The sequence below is a fragment of the Ostrinia nubilalis genome, chromosome 3 (assembly GCF_963855985.1).
Source record: "Ostrinia nubilalis chromosome 3, ilOstNubi1.1, whole genome shotgun sequence".
NCBI classification, from domain to species: Eukaryota; Metazoa; Arthropoda; class Insecta; order Lepidoptera; family Crambidae; genus Ostrinia; species Ostrinia nubilalis.
The window spans coordinates 8,187,204-8,213,207 of NC_087090.1; the positions used below are offsets into that span (position 1 = coordinate 8,187,204).

General features: G+C 38.0%; 1 protein-coding gene across 5 annotated transcripts; it reads right to left on the reverse strand.

Moving 5' to 3' along the window:
- Positions 1-268: 268 nt before the first annotated feature.
- LOC135087828 (homeotic protein spalt-major-like) lies at positions 269-25,232 on the reverse strand. 5 transcript variants are annotated; one of them, XM_063982638.1, is made up of 9 exons: positions 25,088-25,232; positions 18,296-20,053; positions 17,228-17,407; positions 16,840-16,973; positions 6,433-6,528; positions 4,147-4,369; positions 3,108-3,286; positions 2,184-2,351; positions 269-2,054 (listed from the first exon to the last, which is right to left on the reverse strand). In XM_063982638.1, the coding sequence occupies exons 1-9, from the start codon at positions 25,128-25,130 to the stop codon at positions 1,692-1,694; spliced, it is 3,144 nt and encodes a 1,047-aa protein (XP_063838708.1). In that variant the 5' UTR covers positions 25,131-25,232; the 3' UTR covers positions 269-1,691. The 5 variants fall into 5 exon arrangements, with proteins under 5 accessions (XP_063838708.1, XP_063838707.1, XP_063838709.1 ...); XM_063982637.1 differs by lacking the exon at positions 25,088-25,232 and adding an exon at positions 24,957-25,066; XM_063982639.1 differs by lacking the exon at positions 25,088-25,232 and adding an exon at positions 24,766-24,841.
- Between the last annotated feature and the right edge of the window lie 772 nt (positions 25,233-26,004).

Sequence of the window (26,004 nt, forward strand, 5' to 3'; positions counted from 1 at the left end):
GGGAAGATTTTAAATCACTAAAATTTTAGCCCAATTTGCCACTAAGTAGGTAAACAGTTTGATTTTTTAACATTGACGAGTGAGAAAAAGTAATGAATAAATATCTTTCGGATCTCATTTCCTGGATAAAAAATGTATGATACGAATTTCGGAGTTGATCTGACGTCACTGTTAAAGTGTTTGTCATTCATTCATCCTGGTTATGTAAAAATTTGCAAACAAAACAAAAAGGGAGGCAGGTGACAGGGAAAGGAAAACAAAAAAGAAATTATTATAATAATTGTTTTTTTTTTAAATAATTTGAATACTTTTTGGACATTTACATAAACATTTAATAATTTACAATGATTATTTATACTGACATGACATGACACATCATATTCATGACTAATACTACTCTCTAATGTCTATTTGCAACTTGAAAATTAATAACTTGTAGGTGCTATGAAAGTTTATTCTAGACAACTAAATTGTTGCGCTAGGCCTATCGCCCGCAAGCATCCGTTTAATACTAAGAGTGTATGCATGATTTATAAATAATTTAGTAGGACATTTATACACAGACAACTTATGTAATCAAAATATAAAACACTTTATGAAAGTAATTCAGTGTAAACTTAGTATCAAACCGACTATCGCGACTAATCAAGCATTGATAAAATGCACATTTGGAAAGAAATGTTCATATGGACACGTTTGGGTCAGTCAGAGAGTGCCGGCGAAACTACTTAATAATCGTTTAAGTTTAAGAAGTCATACTTTGCCTTACACCAGTCGCTCTCTTTACAAAGATATGTTGAAATATTCTAAAGCAACATTATAGCTATGACTCTAAATACTTACAACTATATAGACCTCAAATGCAAATACTTTTTTAATTTACATGATATGAATATGTCATTAACCTCTGTTACAATAATTAAATGTATCTATTGAACGCCTAACACATAGGCATATCAAATAGTAAGTAGGTTTAGAATTTCCATAAAAGTTGGTACACACCTACTGGTGGCAAAAGGAGATAGGTCTAACAATGATATTTGGAGTACATCAATCACTTCAAGCCAGCAGTTCTCCTTTTATAACCGATACATTTGGTTGGAATGTGGAGTCAAAAATCATGCATATCGCCCTCCAGTTGTAGTTGCATAGTTACAATAATAATATATTTTTATTACAATTTAAATTGAAATATATACTATTTACGCTCATCATCACTATTATACAATTTATTTACATTAAAAGATATAGGTATAAGATACTTTAATTAATTTTTGGGATAATTTAATAATTTTTGATGTCATAGCACATTAGACTGCATCTAAGATAGGTGATAGATAGATAATCCGATAGTCTCTACCAAACGCCGTCCAGTACACAAGACACAGCCTCTAAAATGTGCACTATCACAGAGTAATGACATAAACGTGGGGCTCCTGCGAGCCCCCGATTGCCCCAGGCCCGTACTCGTGCATATAAGTTACTTAACAATAATACTAGGCGTATGAAACACGTGGAATAACAATTCGTTACATAGCACTACACTTTGCACATTATGCTACAACAGACACTCGCTTCGTCGTAAATTATCAGTCCCTTATTTTCATAAACGCTACTAATTTTGTACAATATTAACATGACACTCGAGGTGACGCCGTCCGCCGGTTATGGAATGTTGGGGGGTCGAAGGTTTAGACGGTGAGGCCTTCTGTGCGCGCGGGGGGCGGGAGCGAGGCGAGGGGGTGGGGGTGGTGGGGCGCGGGCGGGGAGCCTTGCGCGGGCGGCGGTGCGTGCGGCGCGTGCGCGGGCGGCGAGCGGTATTCGCTCTCCTCGCGCATTTGCCGGCTGCGCTCGGCGAGCTCTCGGCCGCGTTCGGCGAGCTCGCGCATGGCGGCCTGGCGCTCATCACCGCCCTCTAGTGACGGAGGTCGCTCCAAAGGCGACGCCGCGCCGGGGCGGGCTCCTCCGAACGCGCCGAACCCGAGCAGTCCCGGGAACTTTCCAGCTACGCCGTTCTGGCCCGCGCTCTGCTGTATCACTGATATTTCATTCAGCTGTTGGAGGAAAAGAACCAGAGGTTAGTTGAAGGTAGGTTTTGGTAATGTTAATGAAATCATATGTTTTAGATTCTCAAAATAACTAATTAGAAACAACACCTAGGGGCGCACAAACATGTAACGTACCTTCTGCTGCATGCCGTTAAGGAAAGGCGCGGGCAGGTACGGGTAGAAGAGGTCGGGGCGCCGCAGCAGGTCGTGCGGCTCGTGCAGCGGCCGCGGCGGCAGCTCCAGCGACATGCGGCGCCCCCGCCTCGAGGCGCCCCCGCTCCACATGTGCGTCCCCATATGCACCTGATAAACAAACATTTAAATTGAAGATAAATGACACAAAAACGACGACACGAATTTAGACATTCCCGACAGTCATAATTTGTCCATGAATACCTGACGTTGAGTGATCGGTTAGGTAATGTGTATGCGCATATTTTGCTCTGGATCTTGTCAACAGAACGGTTTTTTTTTTATAAATCGGTATATTCTCACTACTGACAGACTGAATTATTTGAAAATAATAGACTGATTGCCATAAATAAAATCTCCCTAAAACCAATTTACGTATTTCGTCATCTTCATAAATCTATCGGTTCAGTATTATTTATGTACAAACATTGACTCTGTTTCTAAGAATGACGCATTCAACGATTTTGCACCATAGCGTTATCTGTCCTTATTACACAAAGGAAATGAATAGTAGTTTACGGCAATAAACTTTTGAAATAATTACATTTGGTTAAACGGCATAAAGGTTTCGATGCCAATAGGGCACTGGCGGACTCTTTAATAAGACCGCATGTAAATTACCTAATGGTTATCTTTAGTTACATTAACGACTACCCTACATTTGTTGACAAAACTGCATCGTTAATCATACCAATGTAAATTAAAAGAAACTAGGTAGCTAAACAGTGAATTACAAGACATTGTACAGGATTGCGTCATCAAGATATGCTTTTAGTTGCACGCGATCATTACATATGTAACAGGTCGTGTCTCGTTGGCTAGAAAACTTGGACGAGCAATGGTGAGTTTCTCTCATAAAATATTTACCTTTAGGTTCCCTTTGGTGGTGAAAGCTTTTTGGCAGACCGCGCAACGGAACGGTTTGTCACCGGTGTGCGTGCGCATATGGATCTGCAGGGCTGACGACGAAGAGAAGTTCTTGCGACACACCCCGCATAAATGCTTGGACGACGCCGGCAGCGGCGGGTGAGTCGGACCACTTGGTACTGTAAAAAATACACAAATTAAATTACACCGCAAAAATAACTGTAAATCTCTCAATTTATGCAAGCTTTTTTAGATTTCAAGATAGATAAAGTTGTGATTACAACATGTAACAAGCTCGATGCCTATGCAAATTATACAGTTAATGGCAGTTTGTCCCTATAAATGACGGGTGGTATGCTAAAAGTTACCGTGTTTACTTCATAAGCGAACTGATTGATATTTAGGAGGGAAAAAAGTATTGAGGGCATGCAAATCGAGAGGTGTAAGGCGAGTGCTGCCTTCTGTGAGCTTGTTAGGCGAATAACTAAGTGCTATAGGAGCGCGTTCCTCGCATACTGGACCACTCAATTTAGCGGAGTGTGTAATAGCGCGTCTAAGTAGAGGGATTGCGTGGTTAACATTTTATGCCCATTTTTAGCTTTTTGATTTGAGTCTAGCTGTAAAATGTCATTGTCTCTTTAACGTAATGAAATTTACTTTCTCTTCCTCCAGAATACATACTTTGTAGGTATCCAGAGTACTCGTAGATGCATAAGTTTTGCTTTTTATGCATCTGCACTCTAGAGATACTAGATTTATTCGATAATGATTTGCTACCAGCAGATTTAAAGGTGACAAAATCGCATTTTAGGTACTACTACAAGATGTAACGGTGTTTAGCTTGTCACTTTTGTATGCAGTATTGGTGCATTAATATGCGAATGCGACATTTTTTTAAAGTACCCCTCGTGGTAGGCTAAATATGCTTGTTTTACGAGTGGCGATTCACCCTCAGCGGCGGGGTTCACCGTTGGGTTGGGTTATTGATGTCTTTTGTTTTTAGAAGAAGAGCATTAAGGATCAAAAATAGGTAACTTACTGCTCGGTCGCTTCGGCATCGGTGGCATATCGATAGGCGACGGGTGGGACATCGGCGGGGGATGCCTTGGCGGGGACCGCTTCAGGTCCATCTTGTCTGGGGACGAGCGCCTGTCAGGGCTGGGCTCGCGGGGCTCATCGCCCTGGGCGGACCCGGGGCCCTTGTCGAAGCCCGGGGGCATGTCGCGGATCTTGTGGGTCAGCATGTGCTGCTTCATGTTGCCCTGCAAAGATAGAGAAATTAGTGATTGAATTTTTGACGTGTAGTGATTGTATTGATTAGTGTCTAAATCTAAGGGCTCTCGCCCACGGCGACTTTTGCGCGCGACAGCATCGCTACTAACGCGCGCTAGTCGCATTTGCAACGCACTACAGAAGTGATGCCAATGCGCTACTAGTATTATATTATCTGTGGTGCTACTAACGCGCTACAGCAGCGCGACTGATTCGCTACAAAAAGTCGCCGTGGGCGAGGGCTTTAAGTTGCACCACCTTACTATAACCATAAGTACAACCATAGCCGGTGTTATTGTATGGAGTTTGACAGTCTTTTAACCGTTGTTTGACAGACTTCACGTGTGTTATAGTAAAGTAAGATGGTGCAACCCAGTCTAAAATATGGAAATGTTTTGCCAAATTGAGAGAAAGGCTCTATATTATTAAAGCAGTGGGTTATTTGAAAGTTTAAGTCATTTAATATTGAAATAATTAATTTCTAATTAATAATTCAATATTATTTAAAATCTCTGCCAACGATAAAATAACGGTTGACAATAAAAGCATAAGTGATCGCGTTATTTCGTTGTTTCTATAATTTTAATCAGCTCTACTTTTGGACTTGATGAATTTAAATCGCTTGCGCATAAATTATGATTAGTCCCAATGATACCGATTGCCTGTAAGGCTGCTCTCTGACACGAGATTTTTATTACCTGCTCGCGATTCACATACAGGGTGTATTGTTTCGACCGAACATTAAGTGGAGATTAAATACATTAAGCTTATTTATCAGGTTCACTGTTTTTCATGTTTTACATAAAGTGGTTTCATGAGTCATCAATATTACGGAAAGTTCTAGGCGTTTTTGTCTTATACTTATTCAAGACTTTTTAATTAGTCATCCATTTGTAGAAACACTCTGTATGTTTGAAATTCTCACTCTATATTTCATAAACTTGTTTACATTTAGATTTAATCTGTTGATAATGAGTAAAATTATTCAAAATAACAGTTAATTGGTATGACATGTTGTTAGCTAATGTGAAATATTTCTTAGAAATGATGAGTCTAATATGTCAATAAGTATCAATTAATGGTGTTATAAATATCAGATGACTGCTGACAACGTTGCTTCTACTTTTCCCTTTCATTACACAAAATGTTGAAGCAAAAGGTACGAGTGATAAAATTAAAGTTGCATACATGAACATTATTATAAAATACACGTATACATAAAATATACATACACATTCCAAAAAAACAAGACAACAAGCTAGATAAAGCCATAATATGGTGTTAGTTTACGCACATAATTACAATTATAATATAAAGATGAACAAATTGGTAGGTAACAAAGATGAGGTACTTAAAGCAGCTTAGCCTGTAGGTAGGTAGAGCCTTATCTCTTTTTTTTATTTATGTCGTTTCTTTGAATTTCTGAACTAATAAGATTTTATCGATGAGTCGACTTTTTTTATTTGGATCTAAATTGTTTAGAGCATATCACTTCTCTCTGTCAAAAAGTTCGATAAGTTTACCCAAAATGAATAATATTTTCTCCCCAATAGAAAATACGTTAATAGTTTTTTAATTATTATATTAAAAGATGAATTTTAGATTGAACGTTGGATTTAAATTGGCCAATAATGTAGAGTTATCCCTATGTTTATATGTATGTTATGTACTATGTAACTTATTATGCATTTTTGAAGCTACTCCTCAGCACAGTGGGCATAATGTAGCCATTGTCAGCCACAACGGACCACTCTACTACAAAATGTAGACAGTAAATTATTGTTTACAGTTGTACAAAACCGTCACGCCGTGTGCTGAAGTTGCGCCACACTCATGCCAGCTGTGTGCTAGAAGCTTAACGCCCGTATTCACAAACTTTACTATAAGGTCTCACAGTGCGCGTAGATGCACAGGGTGACACACGAATCAATCACAGAGCTCTATTCAACGCTGTTCGTTCGATTTGCTGCTTCACTTAAGCAAGCATCGTTTGTGAATACGGGCGTGAAACTAGTGTAAAGTAAAGGGTCGGTCAGGCGTCGCCCGTTCATACCGGATAGACGAAGGCGTTCCAGAAATCCAAAGCAGTGGCGTGCGGAGCGCGGGGTGCGCGCGCGCGCCTACCGCAGCGGCAACCGCCGCCACTGCTCTGGAACCACAAACACACGCAATGTTACACAACCATCGAGTTGCCACCTTAGGAAACAACAGAACATCAAAAACAATCTTATTAAACATTCTAAAATAATTACATTTCGGTGGCAACTCTATGAAAGTGTAACATGTCCAAACACACAGGGAATAGGTAAGATGGGCATTACGTGGACAAATAGTTAAAAATCTAAAACACTTTACTCAAATTCTAATTGGAGGCAACCCTACAGAGTGTAGTCCAACACACATACAATGAATGGGGAGTGGATCAAAAGGGCTATACTACGAACATGCGAAAAATACATTTTGAGTAGGGTGCTAAGTTCGATGCGATTTAAAGCCTTTTTCTGAGCGAATAGGAACACAATAATTTCAAGTTCTTAGCTCATTATAATTATGCATTTAGAACGTGTTTTAATTGCATTTAATCTTGCTTATAATACTCTACTTACACCTACGATATAGCAACTGATGTGTTTCAAGATTTTGTGGTAGGCACTAAAAGAAAATCCAAGATACAATCCTGCTAAAAATCAGTAACCTTATCATTTATTTTATGAAATAATTAAAAAGTAATAGGTTAACCTACAATGAGTTAACTTTTAATTTATTGTAAGTAGGATAATTTTTCGATTTTGATAGGTTACGCTTCTTCTAAATGTTGATGTTACCTAACAATTTCAGTGTCGTCAAAACCTTAATGATATTAAAATCACATTTGATTAACAAATATTTATTATCTTTATAAGAATCTTTGGAAAATAAAATATTAAGCAATATCCGGAAAATCTTCCATCTATTTCCATTTTTACGACGATATCGTCGTGATAAAATCGAGTTATTCATCTATACTGATCTAATTATTTAAGTTATAGTGGCATTGGTAATTTGAATGATTTATAAATGAGGGCAGACTATTGCAGAAGTAAACCTATACATTAATAATGCTGGTTTTAAATAATGGTGATTTGTATTAAAATATGAGGCCATGAGGTATCAAGAACTTTAGATGTCGGCTTAAACGGCAATTCGTATGCGTCGATGACGTTTTTATTAATAAAGTGAACTTAGTCGTTAAAATGCCATAATATTTGTTTAATACCAACCAGCTTTTGTTATCTTATTGTGGATTGATATTTGATGGTAATACGCGAATGTCTCTATTAGTTGGTATTATAATAAAACAGTTTGGTGGCACGTATTTGCGTCGTATAAAGGACATTGTCAGAAACCGCCTAAAAAACCGCCCAAAAACATTAACCCATCATAATTATTTTCTATTTTTTTTAATACATTAAGCACCCTTTCATTCTAATGGACACTTAAGCATTGAAAAATTAAATAAATAAGTCTTTTAACGTTTATTCTATAATACTATTACAACTTCCGGACGTTTTGGTGCGTGGCATGGTCTAAAACCTATCAAGTTCCATAATTTTTGCCGATAAAATCTGTACGAGGCATTACCGTACTTTATTGCTGGGAGTCCATGTATAGTGATGTTCCTGCGGCCATCATAGACAATAAAATATCGATTTTGAAAATAAAATAAATCGATTAAACTGCTTTGAAGACTAGATTTGCGTTAAAAGCTAAAAAGATATTGACAGTTTGACACTATTACAAGAAGATATCTAAAGTGTCCAACTGGTCGAAGGTCGTAAATAAAATAAAAATAATTAGGACCATAAACTGATATTCATGGTATCATAACTGTAAAAGTGTCAGAATCCGATGTTGAATCCAATGCCAGTTGAAGTGTGAGAAACATATATATAAAGGCACTAGGTCTCTATCAGAAGGAACTCTAGGGGTGGAATCTCCATAGGCGTGGGTTAACGGGCAAGGAGATAATATCTTGGATGGTCGACAATCACTTTTCCTACAATTTAACGTTCCACCAAACTCAACACGCTCTCCTAGATAACCTCGCAGCCGCCTGCTCACACTTGACATGACACAACTGAATGACAGTTATCTTTTTCTGCGCATCAGTCGGGTGTTACGTTTAGGAATCACAAACCTTCCGCTCTACAGATTTATACAGATAACATAATATTAAGATTGGTACTATTAATCATCAATAATCATTTGCAGCATCTGTGTCCGGCGCCGACATATATTTTTTTTTTATGTGACAGGAGGCAAATGAGCAGACGGATCACCTGATATCAACCTATAGTTCCAAAATACTGGACTGTCCTGTCGATGACATTGACAGTGGGGCGCCACCGTCAATACCGGATCGCTGGTTCAGATTTTTGCCATGTTGGAAACCATATAGTTGAACGATGGTAGCGCCCCCCTGTCATTGAGTTTGGTGGGACAGTTCAGCGTGGGTCATCTATAGTATAGTTGCCAGTCTCTCATAATCTATGCCAATGAGGGTTTTCGCGATTGAAAAATCCGCCAGATGGCAATACGTAGACGTGAGGTCCAAATGCTGCATGATTGGTTATTTTTGACATGACATTGACAGATATCCACCAATCATGCAGCATTTGGACCTCGCGTCTACGTATTGCCATCTCGCGGATTTTTCAATCGCGAAAACCCTCATTCATAGCACATGTATAATAATAGACCAAATGAACTTTTATAGATTGTGAAAGAGAAGATAAAGATTTTATTATTTTATTAAAATCTTGCCACGAGGTAGTTTTTCAGTAGAAACCAGGATTGGATAATCGCTACAGGCAAGTATCAGAACATTTTATAAATATTTTTAATCGATTATATCCATGTGAATCGTTTTAATAAATTGTCATTTTACTTTTTCAATTAAAACTTTTTCAATCCCTAGTCTTGTCAAACTGTCATAATGTCAACAAATTATAAATGTCACGTCAGTTGACTCAATTTCAGTCTTCTGTGCGTTTATTGTATTTTTATTTCAATGAAATAGTGCTAAAGGGTTAGTACTAAAACTGAAAGCCTTTTTTCAGAAAGAAAACCAATGTGGTGCCCTTATTATTCATGCTGTTTGAAAGTTACAAGTCAGTGATACAGAGTTGCCGACATTATAACTCCGTAGTGATACCATACCAAAGAAGAAGTTTTCCTAAACACTTGTGTTGTTTTTATATGTGATCGAATAAAAAGGATTAATTCTACTGCTCAAATGGAATAACTTATCCCAAGAGACCGAATATAAAAAAACCTCTCCATAGAAATTATCACCATCACGAGGATGTGAATTTTTTTGAGAATTTGATATTGGTCCTGTAAGAAAAGTAGTTGTATTTCAGTAGTAGAATCAACCCTTCTTGTTTCATCAGCAAGAGTAACTATAAAAACGCCCTGTAGGTAGGTATTATTAAGCTGAAGAGTTTGTTTAGTGTCAAAGACTGTCACACAGTGTAACTTAAATTGGCATATTATGATAATGAACATAAAAACTTAAATAAATATTTATGTTAATATTTTTTCTATTTATTTATTTTCCCAAAGCTTCACAGTGACAGCTGAAACAGCAATACTGTTAACAAAACAGTAAAACTAAACTTGGAACAAACTGTTACAAATATGAGGGGTTTAATATTTTACAAATTAAAATAAAACCGCATGTTGCTTTACTTTCTCGTATAGGTAATAAATGTAATTAATGGCTAGATTATTAATGTTACTTTGTTACCCTCAATAGTGAGGAAATCTTATAAAATGGTAACCCAGATTTTTATTGTCATTCAAGTGCTCTTTCTTCGCATAGGCTTCTGTGATTTGGCCAAGGGCCACACACATTGCGATAACATTATGCGACATTGATTTGACAGCAGCGGAGTGAAGTCTTGCGACTATGCAAAATGATACCCTGTAATCGTAGCGCATACAGACATAGACTGGGCGGGGCACATAGCTCGTAGAGCTGATGGCCGCTGGGGCAGGAAAGTTCTTGAGTGGCGACCACGAGCCGAAAGACGTAGCGTGGGCAGGCCTCCCACTAGGTGGACCGACGATCTGGTGAAGGTCGCGGGAGGTGCCTGTATGCGAGCGGTGCAGGATCGGTCTTCGTGGAAATCCTTGGGGGAGGCCTTTGTCCAGCAGTGGACGTCTTTTCGGCTGAAACGAACGAACGAACGATACGTATTACCACTATTTACCAGACATTACTATTTATTGCATACTCGCCGGATTACACGTAGGAGCACGCGCGTAACAGCTTCGGCCTTGCATTATTATAAGATCTTGTTCCACCCTTTTACGAACTTCCTCCGTGAGGATATCCCCGCCGAATTCTATGATGAACCTATCAAAAGTCATATTCTGCAATGTCAACCCACCACAAGGTGGACCGACGACCTGATAAAGGTAGCGGGAAGGCGCTGGATGCAGGCCGCTACCAACCGTGCGATGTGGAAGTCATTGGGGGAGGCCTATGTTCAGTAGTGGACGTCCTGTGGCTGAAATGATGATGATGATGAAGAAATGAATGAAAATGACAAATCTTCGCACGTGTATAATACCGTGCCAAAGTAATCATATAATTTTGGCACCTTAATAACTATTGCCGTTTTTGTTGTAAAGATCATGCAGCGCTACTTGCGGATATTATTGGAAAGAAAACTATGTGGGCTCTAGATCTGAAGCCGCTTTAACGAACACGAAGTGCTCATACAATGCGGCGTATTTTCTTCCAGTCTTTAGTCAGGACTTTAGTCGAATTAAAACCCCGGTTGAACGTGATATAGCCGCACTAGAATACGATGCTTTTTTGCATAATCGCAAGACTTCGTTCCGGTGTCGACCGAATGTTATCATGATGTATGTGGCCCAGGGGTTACCGTAGCCGCTAAGGTTTGAAACTTCTTGCTTAAAATATTGTAGTCTTTGGCATAGACTACGATGGTAGTCATGGAGATAGGAGTTTGTTATCTCGTGTCAGATGTAAATGGTGAAAAGAAAACTCATGATTCGTGGTATTTTTATGTAATATGTAGGTATTTTATAAAAGTGGAACCCCGAGTGATCTCCAAAACCCATTCTATTATTATATACGATTCGGCTTCGATATCTATAATACAATAGGAGTTTATTTCATGTGTCAGATGACAAGGGTGGAAACAACCTACGATTCATGTTGTTTATTTACGTGCAATATGTGGGCATATTGTAAAAGTGGAATGCCGAGTTGTATTTCTAAAACTTGTTCTATTATTTTATACTATTTGGCTGCGACTCGGCGTGACGACAATACAAAACATTTTTCGCGAATCGGTGTTCATACATTCACACAATACATTAGACGCCATGTTGTCATAAACGACATATTATAAAATCGCTGTGATTTAATATTCTTAATCATTAATTTTATGGCAAGTGTCCATCAGGAATCATTGTTCTTACACACAGAATCGTATTATTTCGCTTTCGGGTAGTAATATGTCAAAATTGTTGGTTCTTTAGGCGAACAATGTATGGAGAACGAACATTGTCCTTTACATTATTTTGTTGACATACTCGTGCCTACACTACATCGCAATGTTGATAATTATCACAAGTTATGATAATATTAAATGTTAATTTCTGATATTTTCATAGTTGGGTGTTTATTTTCTTGTTTACTTTTATGTTTCTTTTCGTAAAAACTTGGTTATATCTTTAAAAAGTAATTCCTCTCAACTTCATCTTTTTCAAAAATAGTTTAATTTATGATTCATATTTTAGTTAAATGATAAAATTTGCTGTCAGACTAGTTAAGGTCATTGATCCACAAAAAGTTTATGTCTTAAAAAATGCAATATTAATGTTTGTACTGAAAATAAAGCTTTTTAAAGTTACGAGTATCACGTTATTAGGGAGGTCTGTTTCATAATAATGTATTTAGTCGAGAAAAAGTTTGATAAGTAATTAGAAATTAAGTCAATTAGGATAAAGGTAGTTACCTTTACTTATGCCTGTATTTTGAGATATTACTAACGAAACGACGCATAATTACGCTACACTGAATATTTAATAACTATATTAGGCAATGTAGAGCTGTAGTTCGCATTAGGCAACCTAAACCTTATTTGGCGTATTTTAATTTATAGGCCTAAATGAATTTCAACAAAAAGGTGTAGTTTAATGCATAAATGATATACTTTAATAGGATAAAGCACACATATTAAATGCATAAACATTTTATAGACATAACTCGCGCTCTACATAATAAAATTGTACGGCCATTTAGTTTAGGATTTACTTAACATTTTTAATATTAATTCACAAGCGTGTATAAAATTTGTAAGTAGGTAAGTTTTTCTGAAGTCTGTTGGATCTTGGGTTGTATGAAGTACGGTTTGAATCCTAAAATAGATGGCATTGACAGATTTGATTGCGTTCCACACTGCACGTTCCGCGATTCAATAAACGGGATGCTATGTAGGTAGGTAACTATAAAGTTCTAAGATTGGAATAATCGATAAAATTGTTTGTCGCGTGAACTTTCGTCGGTACGGGTGTCGGCGACACTTATTGTAATTTTAAATGTGCTCGTATTCTGATACACAGCTAGGAACTTATTCGTGTGACTGCGGATAAGGCGACGGTTCTAATATTCGCAATGCTTTACAGGGTAGCCATAAAAATAGATTTCAATCTATTCGACGTGTCTTTCAATATCTATAATTGAATGCTGACGACGCGCGGCGACGCGACAAATCGATCAATTTCCCAAAGGTTTTGTTGCGGGACTACTTCTCGTAAGTGACACTTGCTGGAAAAAATATTTTCTTGAATTACGTAGTACCGCTTGTACTTATTTTATCAGAGCTTATGTAGGTACAAAATTACGAATATGCAAAACTGCTGCAAAAATTTGATATATTTAGTTTAAAGCTTTAAAATAATGCACTGTCTCTACCTGTTATTTTGAGCAACTGTGTTGTCTATAAGAGATTCCTTTCTAGCGATAAAACTACCTGAATTGTGCCGTACAACTAATTGTAGGTATTTCATAATTGCTTATTTTGTGTGTTGTGTTGTATAAAAGAGATTTTACTGGTCGAGTATTAGCCGGTTCCGTAGAATTTAGAGGTTTTGTGTGGTTTGAGAGAAACTGACGTTACATGTTAGCCAAATCTAATTTTACAGTTCACTGATACTAAATTATAACACGAATTAAAATAAACACATAAGTTTTATTTCAAATGCATTGTTTTATTAGTTGATAAAGCTCATTTAGGTATTTGTAAAATATGATGTGAGAATTCAGGACTTAAGTGAAAACCATCTGTTTACAAAAATAGGCTTCATTAAAAATATTTTTTTAAGTTCTTGTTCCTTTCAAAATATATTTTTATAAAGCGTATTTAATTTACGGCTTTATTTTACGTGGCGGCCATCGAAAAATGTTGCAAGCAACGTGTCAAAGTAACCGAACATAAAATGTGTTGATAATCTTTATTGATATCCTTAACTTTAAGTGATATTTCTTTGTTAAGTATTTATAATATGCTTTTAAGGTTTTAACTTGGGCAACTGATATTAAACGTTATTTTTATATTGATAACATTTAATAATGCCATTAATTTGTAACGTGCTTTACTCATGTAAATGCAGGAAAACATAACTTTGAACTTTCACAAAAGCTCTTTTTTGTATGAATTTAACAGGTGTTTCATCCATTAATTTCATTATTCATGTAGCAGACTGTTAACTATAGGCTGAAAAAAATCATTATTTGACTTTTCAGCTGCTGAAAATGTAAGTACTAACTTACGCCCGTATTCACAAACATTACTATGAGGTCTCACAGTGCGCGTGGACGCACAGGGTGAAACATGAACCAATCACAGAGTTCTCTCGATTCAACACTGTGCGTTCGATTTGCTGCTTCACTTAAGCATTATTTTTATATTGCCGTTTACTTAGCTATTGTAACTACTATGCTACGTAATAATACGAGTATACGGAATATGCACTTCTTCATAATGTCCTTTAAGTTTTCTTTATTATTTTTATTGTTTATTGTAATATATTTGCATACAAGTTATAAAGAGATATCTATACTTTGATGTTCATAAGGAAACTTTCACCATAGCAATGCAAGGAACATTTACAATTATCGTGCGACAAGCATGTACGAGGCGAGCATTTATTTACCTGTATTAAATGGTACGCACGCATGTTTATTGCAACTGGCTGAAGTTATCTGGGATTTTGGGTCACTACGAATGTAAATCATAGGTACTTAACTGTAGGTATATTTATCAGAGAACTTAATTAAAGTTGCCAGAACGATGGCATCGCACTGCGGTTTTAAACTTTACACAGCGGTTCCGTCGTAAATAACCTATATTTTATTGATAAGCGCTGGACACTTTCGGTAACATACGAAAAATGTTACTTTGTCAAGCATAAATAATCTTTTTATGACGAGGAGCGTAGGTAAAGGCTCAAGGATTTATAAGCAATAAATATTTTACGACATGAATTAATATTCCGATCGTTTTCCGTGACGTTGTTTTTATGACTTATCATTTTTGTGGCGCGACGCGAGTGCGGTGCGCCAGCGCAGCCTAACTTTATGCGCTTGAAATATTGGCCGAACTGAGTATAAAACTCGGACGCTATAAAAATGCACTTAGCCACAATTATTTATTATTTTATATATTGAATTAATCCTTCAAGCGTGTAATTGCTTTAATTTAGAGCTCGTTTTATTGTAAAATGTCATTGTCAATCAATAAGATTTGCTTTTACTATTTTAAAATAACAGTTTATACCGTCGTAGATCAAATAGATTAAAGTTATTCAACTATAACAAGTACGAGTGTACTAAGCCGCGCAAATGTTATGTTTTTGATTGTTCATACCCATTATTATAATAATGTAGGTAGAGCAATATCATTAGTATAATTTTAAGTAAGCAATTAATGATGACTACTTACACTATTATGTTATGATCTATATTATATGAATCGCATTAGTGTAAATTTTACACCCACTTTATAAACAACTTATTGTACCTAATTATAATTGCTTCAACTAAATTAATATGTTGCAATTATTACAGTCATTCTTCTTTTTATCAGAACAATGAATAAGTAAGTCACTTAGTTGAACATTAGTAACATTGTCGAGGTTGAAGTTTTAGATCAAGAATTTCAATAGTAAATTGATGTTTTGTAGTTATTAAGTATCTTTTTATTACACTTTTGAGCCCGTAACACATAAAATATCTTATATGAATTGTCAAAAACTCCAGGATGCCAAGTTATAGAGCCATGGGTAGCGACTTTCACGTATTTTATACCATTGTAAACGTCTGTTTACTTTCGTGGACATAAATTGGTAGTTGAAAGGTTCTTTGGGTCAAATGAACCGAAACATTTCCGGCTGCGCGGTTGGCAGTTGGTAGAATAACGTTGAAGTCTAGTTAAATATTATTTGTTCTTATAATATTATACTTTTGGTATCATGGTTTAGAAATAAAGAAATAACACATCAAGTATCCAGTGCTATTAAGCTATATAATATACATAAAATCGAATAAGTAGTCCTATCAGAATACCCAAAATACCTAGAGCATCTACTTATACCTATCGCTTTGAATACAAAGTAATAATCTTCAGCGAGACAATTAATAGAGATTCTAAATTCCCCGTATTCCCGCTCGAATATTCCAGGAATTCGGATGTTCGCAAGTTCAAATTTCAGCGTAAGTTCACCGAGGGTAAACAACACCTAAGCGACCGCACAGTTTTGATTAAATCGAAGCAAACGAGCCTACAAGTTTGCGGAGTTGCTTGTCAATTACGGCACTCGCAAGACGCGACGCGAACTTGTGTCCACTAGCGAGCAGTAATTACCACTTGCAAAATTAATGCACCGAAACTTGGATAAAATGAAACCAGACTAGCGGAGTGTACGCGAAGTTCCGCGCTGCACCGAACTTGCCGTTGTCTAGCGTTAACTTCGCTTCGACACTACCTCCTCCCTCTTGTTTACCCAGCGCGAACTTAGGCACTCATGTACTTTATCAATACTTACATTACATTGTTTCAGTAGGTACATGAATTAATAATGTATGTAAAATTGCTCACGCTCACAATATAAGACTTTAAAACGACTTCAATGTCAATGAGTCTGCCATAGATTTTGAGGAAATTAGCGGATATATCGTAAACACGTTCTCTATGCTATTTGCGTAACAATAAAGTATGAACTGGCCTGCAGCCAAACTCACTCAATATTACGCGTCTTTACATGATTATCATTTTAGTGGCATTGTGATTCCTATGTTCGCTCTACATCAAAAGGCATCGACGCTAACTGGAATGGACGCTAAATATCTCTCGGGTGTAAAGAAAGATGCGTGACATACCTTTGTAGAAAAACCGCGATCGCAGACTGTGCACTTAAAAGGTCGTTCCTTGGTGTGGCTCCGGTAATGAATCTCGAGCGCCGAGTTGCAGGCGAACGTCTTGTAGCAGATGTTACACGTTGTGTTGCCGCGCACTGTACACAAATAAATCCACCGTTCAATACTAACTCAATGTCACTAATTGCAAGGTCGGAACGCACGATTACACTGTAGAAGAATGGATGACTGTCAAGTTTCTTCGAGACATAACTGTTCAATTGTTAACTTTCAACGTGTATTCGAGCGCCCGGTATCGAAAGGGTATTAGTGTTGGTCGAGGTTGAAATTGAAGGAGTGGAAGTTTGGGCGACCGGGGCGGACGAAAATATAAGGTCCCGCTAGCGCATACCTGCGGGAGGGAACGCAAGTCCGAGCGGGCTGAAGGGCGAGCCGCCGAGGGCGCCGAGCGCGGCTAGCGGCGCGGGCGGCGACGGCTGCGGCGAGTGCGGCGGCGGGCGCGGCGGCGTGGACAGCGCCGACAGCGCCGGCGACGGCGGCGAGCCGCGCGCGCTCCGCCCGCTCTCCGAACCTGTCGCCGATGGGAGGGAAGCCGTTGTGGTGATGGTTTTTACTTCGCATTCGGACGCCGAGGCGCAGACGGAGAGCGGCGAAGTTCGACGATCCTTCATATCAGAGTAGTCGTCGAACTCCCGAGTAGCGGGATCGCGCTCGTCCCGGCCGCTCTCATCGTCGGTCCCGCGGGAGTCCGCCCGTCGGTCGCCGGGAGTGGACGGGGTGGGGAACAGGGGAGGTGGCACGGGACGGTAAGGATAATCGTTGACGTCGGGCCCGTTGTTCAATGATGGAAAACCGTTAATTTCAATATTGCGTGTCGGATCGTAAGGAACGTTAACGCGGTCACCGGTATGTAGACGTATATGTTGGTGTAAAATCGTAGGATCGGCGAATTTCTTGTGGCAAACTGGACATTGATGTAGCATTTGAGCGGGGGGCTTTATGCGATGAACGCCCATATGTGTCTTTAAATTACCTTTGGTCGTAAACGCACGGCCACATAATTTACATCGGAAAGGTCTTTCACCAGTGTGCGTTCGATAATGCATCTGTAGGGCACTTTTACATGAAAGTACACGATGACATACTATGCATTCGTTAGGATCTGAAAGTTTATTATCTATGTTATCTACCATTTGTTGTAATTTTGATGTTTCCGATGTTTTAGTTATTTCTATTAGACTTTCCCACGAGTTGTCATTACTACCCGGCCGCGGTAACAAAGAATTATAATACAAAGGGTCCCTAGACAAGTCGCCGTCAACGATGTTGTGCATATTGAAAGGAGTAATACAACCCGAGGATATACTGCTAGGTGGAGATTGAGGAAATAGAGGATATGTAGGAAAAGTACGAAGTCCCGTTGCTATTGAAATTGGCCCAGATATCGGTGAATTCTTACTTGAGAGATTTTCCGGTTGGTCTGGATCGGGCTTCATGTGTGGACTTTCTCTGCCAATTTGGTCTTCGTTGCTGTACTTTGAGTCCATGCTGCAATCATCGTACGGTGACGTTGAGGGATATCTATCTTGTTCAGCGTCTTGTGCAGTCTCATTTTCTTCGGGTTCGCGTTTGGGTGACACACGGTCAGTTTCTTCAAAACTGGAATCTCGATGGCTTTCTTCGTCTTGGGGTTCAGACTTAATTTCGGATGAAGATCGAGAAGGGCTCGGCGCAGAGGGTTTACTGAGATCAGCCGGAGCATCTTGTTCTTCTCGCATTGCGAAAAGTGGATGGGGTGGAAGAGGTTTGTCTCCAAGAGGACGCGGTGGCAGTAAGTCATGGTGCGGTGGCCTGTAAAGCGGCAAGCTTGGCGGGAAGGGAGCTGGTCCACCCGGGGGAAACTGCAGTGGGTGAGGTGGCATGCCGGGAATCGGCCCCGGTGATAGTTGTGCTAATAATGGTGGATGATATTTATCCAAATGTTCTGGAACCGGGTTAGGATTCATTTTTACATGAGGGAATTTTGCAGTATGTCTTTGGAAATGAACTTTGAGATTTCCTTTGGTCGTAAATCGAGATCCACATACATTGCATTTGAAGGGTCGTTCACCAGTATGAGAACGAATGTGAATTTGTAGCGCCGAGTCGCTTCCAAAAACTTTTCCACAGTATCGGCAGCGATGCTTGAAGAAAGGTTCGTTACGTCCACCAGATTTTCCATCGTAAGGAGACATTTTTCCAGATTTTCGAAAAGCTAGTTCATCGGCAAGATTGTTCGCTAGTAATCCTTGCGAAGCATTGTCTAATACTTCTTGTGCTCGTTTTTGTAGCATCTCTAGCGTGTTTGGTTCATTTAGGGACGGCGGTGGATCATTGTTCGTGATGATCGATGACGCTAATGATGACGATATGGAGCTATAGGGCGGATGTGTCATCATGGGGGGAGATGAAGTTGGAAGTTTGGGAACTGAGAGAGGTTCCGTTTTGGGAGTGAGATGCGCATGGGTTGAGGGCAAGCTTTGGCTAGAGGGAGGAGTGGGTGCAGCAGGAGTTGGCTCCCGTGGCGGACGCGGCGGCGACGGCGATCGAGCGGTGGGCACAGGGATCATCGGCTCCGGGTCACTCGGCGGAGGACTCTGCTGGTCACTTTTTCGTCGTGTTAACGAAAGCTGGTTTTGTAGTTGGCGTATCAATTGAAGTTGGAATACTTGTTGATGTTGCAATGTAAATAGCGTGCTCTGTAATACAGCTAGCTCATGTAGGGCTGCTTCATTATCTGCGTTGTTCGCCATTGCAGTAGCAGCGAATTGTGCTACGGCTACTTTCGTATTTTGTAACGCTTCCAAAGTGACGTGGCCAGCAACGGGGAATGGCAGACCGACCGGTGGCACGTCAGCTTCGGGGACTTCAGCCTCGCCATCTTCGAGGCTATTGTTGTTTTCGGCATCTTGTCTATGCCGCCTCACTTGTTCTAGTCTTTTATTGGGGCCATCCATTTCTTCATCCCCTGACACGACCATCTCCTCGGGGTCGGAGTGCATACGCTCTTCCCCCATTTGAAGCGCTTTCTCATCACAAAGCCTTTTGTGATACAGAAACTCGTGAAGGCTCTCGAACTGTTCCTGGCAGCGCGGACACATGTGCGTCTCAGGCCGATCTCTGACTTCATCCGACGCATTGTTTATTTCTTCCTCCGAACACGATCCGGAACTCTCACCTAGAACAATGAAACGCATTGTTAATACCCCTGGGTTAACGGACTACATTTCAGGAAAGGTGTTACTTTCCCCTCATTTATTTTAGTTTAAATTGTGCGATTGCATGCTATAAATTTTATGTTCTGTTAACTATTTAAATACGAGTACAGTTAGATAAGCGATTATGTGGTGTAATGGTGTACAGTGTGTTGTGCAATGAGTATTAAACGTATAAGAAATAATATCGTGTTTGTAAAATCAGATCAGGTTGTTTGAACCGTAATAACATAAACTAAATCTGGTTTAAACAGGTAGCATAAAAATATTAGTCCATTCTGTTTTATTACGTAAAATTATTTGAACTACAACAATATTCTAAAACAATTTATTTATACCATAAAGTGGAATGATTGCGAGTATTTAGAATAGAAAGCTTCCACTCCACAAAGCTCAAGTTACGAGATACCGAGAATATGGGGTTCCGCTATTCGACAATAGATGTCGCCAGTTGTAGGATTAGACGAAACGAGGTAAACGGTGCGGCCGATGTCTCTATCATTTTGGCGAGACGCAACGGTAGCTCAGTTATATTAAATATAAGCTGAAGGACTATTTCCTAAAGCTATTGTAACAATATTAAAATGTTTTTATGCTGTATTTATGTAATTGTATGTGAAATTGTGAATGTACCCACTGCAAACTCGTTAGCTTTACATCAAACCCTAGTGGTTTTTAAAGCTATCTAAATGTAATTGTCTCAATGTAACTTTCTTTAAGTTGTTAAATAAAAAAAAAAAAAAAAAAAAAAAGTTGTGTAAAAGGATCAGCTGGGATACAATTAAGTAACGTTTGAACTGTTGAATTGAACTGGCATTTGAGATAATAATTATTTGCATGTCTAGCTCTATACAGTTGAGACGTCATTTATTATGCCTATTGATTAAATAAGAAATGTGAATTGTCGTTTTTTATGTCGGTAATTGGAGTTGTGACTTATACAAATGGGATACTACGGTTTAGGTATTTTAAAAGTTGGTGTGTTAGCCAATTAATTAAGTTCAGTAGTAATTTAATATTTTACTGTTACAGCCTTTTTTTTTTCTCAATTATAACATAACATCGTGCATCGTCATTAAATAGGTACCTGTTTAAAGTTTTTTTAAATATGTAATAGGTATATATTATATTTCATTACTTGGTTAAACGAATATTAATTTAATTTTTATCAAAAGTATTTAAAACGGATTTTTTTTAAACTTTTATCAAGTAACTAAATTGATAAACGTTCCCAAATAATGACTCAGTGTTAACAAGATGGAAACCTCGACACAAAATTGTTAAATATTTATTATAATTATTTCCTTTAAATACTGATTTGGTGAAGTAGAGCCTAAATACTATTGAAAATAAAATAGTTCTTTGTAGAAAAAGCTCTCTTTCTTCAAGCAGCTTTCAAGATTATTTTAAACAAGTCCACCTAAGTGACAAATAATTCTTAGCCCTGATTTCGTTATGTTTATAATGGCATCCCATAGAGCATAAAAGGTGAAAAGTATTTATATTTTTTTTGTTATAACAAAGCAATAAAGTAAAAATAAAATAACAAACACAATACGATTATAATTTACTACTAATTGTCTATTAATATTTTATCCCTCAGTTACAAGTCAGTTTATGACGAATGTTTTGATAGGTATATTTTTTATAAAATAATTAGATAATTTTTACGGCTCTTCTGACGGGCTTTATCACTTCAAAGTTCACTTTGTGAGACTTTTGATAAGTTTTTTTAACCCCTAATGGTTCTTGACATTCTATTATTATGTCTTTCATACTTTTATTGTCTCCAAGGTAATAAAAGTAAATAAAAAGATGATCAACCTAGAATTTTTTTCGAACAAGTTTTTTTATTTTATTTTAATGTGACTGTTTTTCAATTGTAGCTAATTTTATCTTTTATAATTTGCAAACAGGTAGTAGTGGAAGTAAATCATTATTTTTGCTATTTTTCATTCAAAGACTAAACCTACGTGACAATAATTTCTGAACGAGCTTTCTGAAGCTTTTATAATATTTTTAAATAATTTTAATACGTCACGCAAAAATGAATTTAAATATCTCGTGTAATAGAAGTGAATAGGCCTAGCATTGATTTCCTACAGATGATTATTATAAATCTTTGTTACCTATTCCTTTAATAGATAGAGGCAGATACATACAGATACATATTTCCAAAGGCAGGAAATAGGAAATGAAACATTGTTAAAAATAGGTAATCATAAAAGAATTCAAATCAGTTGATTATCATATTTTATTTATTTGGTTTTTGTATCAAAGTTCATTCTGTGCTTGTCTGTTTTTTGCCCTCTATTGTTTAAAAGTTATTCTAATGAAATTATACGTAAGTTAGTATTATATTATTATGTGCCAAGGGTGCAACGATCGACCTTTGGCTGTTTCCAGGTTCACCTCGAATATTAGCATTTTTTATTTGCTTTGTTACCTCATATTAACAATTCAATACCGATTACAGACATAAGTATTAGAATTTATTCTTTTTAAAACTGACTATGATACAGCACCTGATTTTATACTGTGTACCATATTATAAATAATTAATAGATATGGACTTATCTGGGTACTATGGGGTATGGGAATGGACGGGCCAAATAACAAAATAGAAAGTTTTTAATATCCCATAAATTATCATGCTGTTCATGAATTGTCAGTTATTCATATTGTAAAGCGATTAAGATAGCCAGAAGTGCCCCACCTCTTAATAGGGCTATCATCATAGAAATTACATATTTAACGTTACAACTCAAAATTCGCTTGGCTCAAATCAAACTTTCTCCGCTTTAATATTTTATGTGCGATGTTTTTATTTGTTTTCGACATAAGTATTCGGATTTTCGAAAGTAAAAACACGGGCTATTCGAAGTAAAACCGCGTGCTATTCGTTTCAGGTGGACCCTTTTTTGTCTAGTTGTATGATGTTTTGAAATGTGAGCGAAAAAGTGAGCACCGACACAAAACAGTCCCATAATCCGGGGTAATGTTGCGGTGAGGGATTAAATGTCTCATTTGTAGCGAGATGCCGGTGTTTAGTGTTTATTTGTAAGGAGAAGGATTAGTGGCGTTTGTGGCGGTGTGCCGGCGGCTCAAACGCTGGCCGAGCAGCCGCGCTACGCAGATTCGCTGGAAATCCACAAAAGTGTCATTGTTCCCGCGTGCCGCCCGCGTAACAATGGTTACACAATGTTTGCCCAAAATACTTCCCGGACCTGTTCATGATAACTTCAAACCGATGCGCATATTTTTCAAAATGGACAGGTAACAATAGTTGTGCATGTAAGGTGTAGTCATAGTCAACTAATTGCAATCGATTTTGAATTACTCAACCTTCAAATTGTAAGATAGTAATTTACACCTGTAATTTATTAGCTATCATATCCTTACAGGTGCTTTTTAACGTAAAAATGATGATATTGTTTCCGAAAAATAAAAGACTGATAATAATAATTGCAGTGTAATAAATATGAACTGTAAACACCTATCAAATTAAGGTAACCCGTAGACAATGACAAATAATAACAAATGAGAACATTAATGGTAGGATGTATAAAATATAAAAACCATTAAACTGTTGAGACGTTATAATTGTGAGTCGGATCTAATTAATCTACTTACAGAAAGTCTATATTTCAAACATAAAATTTAATTATTATTCATCATTCAAGGCAAATGGACGCAGTATGCATATCAATCTTTTATTTTAAGTACCGAAGAGAACCGGACCAATAACGAGTTTTCCGAATTTATTAGTGCGACAAACAAACAGTCGTATATATTTCATAAGAATATGAACGGGCAGGTTATTTCAATCGTTAGCAGATAAAACGTCTCTTAATATTTTATAGAGCACTCATAAAACTAGCAATGAGATAAGCGGCGATGTAGCGGTCGTAATAATAAAATTTGACAGTGTGTCATTCTAATAAAAGCCAGCGGGTCTCGTCTTGGACCGCGTATAAAACCTTCAAAATATTTTAGGCGAGAATGCGACTGTAAATCACGTAGCTCACTGTACTGTAAATAACTGTAAGCCATCATTTACAATATTACAAACACATAACTTATGCCCAAACATTTTTACAAGCTTTCTTCCGGAAATGTTGAAACAATTAAAGAGCTTTTCATCCAAAGTTAAAATGATAAATTGATGTTGTTCTTTCTGAATTCTTTTAATTGTGTATTTTGTAATTTACAGTCATAGAATTCAGTCGCTCATTATATGTAGAGACAATTGGCAATTAAAATATCTTTAAAACCCGGAAGAGTTTATTAATTAAGTTCTATTAGCTACTGCAATAAAACGTGATTTTTATTAAATGCTACCTCATAGACGTCTAGATGTAGAACTTATTAGGGATGTTTTATGTGAACATAGAAATCACAATAAATTTCACTGACTCTATGTAACTTTCTTTGACCTGGCCTGCTTTTTATTACAACAGGACATTGTCAATAATTAACCAAAAACGTATTTAACTTCACTATTAGGAAGCTAAATATTTTCATTCAGTTTTTACTCGTTTAGTTTAGTTTCCATATTGAATCGGTTTAAAAACCGTTTATTTACAAAATGTAGAGTCACTAAATGCCAAGAAAATTTCATTTTCTGGCTTGTAATTTCTTCAGGCCTATTTTAAACTTAGATTGATTGGTTTACCTTAAATCCGCGCATTTTATACCGTGATTCTTCCGGGGTCCATTGAAAACTTAATCACAAACCGCTTTTCCCGACTACGTTTCCCGAGCACGAAAACTTAACACTGCTAGTTGAACGAGAGCCCGTGGAAATATTTTCTACGAGCGGCAACGGGCCGTGGAGTGTGGGGATTCACTGCACTGTTTACTCACCGCGCTGCAACCGAGTTTTAGTGCTCACTCTCTGGATGCCGAATTTTATTGTCGCTAACTGAATCATCGTGTGTTATTAAACTTATCGAATCACGGTGTCACTGTGTGTGTATCGTAAGTGAGTTAGGTACCGATGGAGACGCGTCGGACGCAGGCTGGCTTGACGCGCGGCATGGTGTTCAGCGGCGGGGCATGGCACGGCACTCGCGTCACTGTCTCGCACTCGCGGCGCTCTAGCCTCGGGAGTGCGGTCGCGGGCTGGGGCCGGGCGCACCAGTCGCCATCTGAAGCGGGACTGAGCGCGAGGCGGCGGGCGGCGGGCGGCGCGCGCGCGCACCAGGTACACGGTTATGACAGGAGGCGGGGCCGCGCCCGTCTCATAAATCAAACTTCGCCCATTCGCACGCGGCCGGGCCCCCCTCCTCCATATTCCATATTCGGGGCGGGGCATATTTCATAATCATAACGCCTCATATTCATAAGCGATGTGTGCCGGCCGGGGGGCGGCGTCGCCGCTAGATGGCGCGCCGGCGAAGCCTCCCACCTCGCTAATTGAAGCTGCACGTCATAAATTCATGTTTGCGGCCGGTTATAACAAGTGACTAATGAAAAGCGAGGTTTTGATAGCCGGCAATTGTTTTTATTCTGAAGACTCGGTTATTTGGTAGAGTCGTGTTTATTTTCACTCGGTTAACTCTTTTTAATTAATGTTTGCTTACTTGAGTGATTAAACTAATTTCGATCGTAATTGTTTTTATTAATAATGTTGAATTACAAATTCAAAAGAGCCAAAATGTGAATGAAAATTCCTTATTTTCAAATTAATAATAAAAAAATATAAGAGTACTTAGAGACATTTGTAAAATACCACAATAACAATAAAATATATTCATAAATAAATTTCTAATAATTCAATCCTGGTTATTAGTGTCACCCAAAAAGTTTTTGTAGAGTTTCATGAACTTTAAAGTTCTTGTACAAGCTTATTATAATTTGCCATTAATATTTTTTCGTAAACTTTGCAATAATAAAATAATCTAAATAGAAC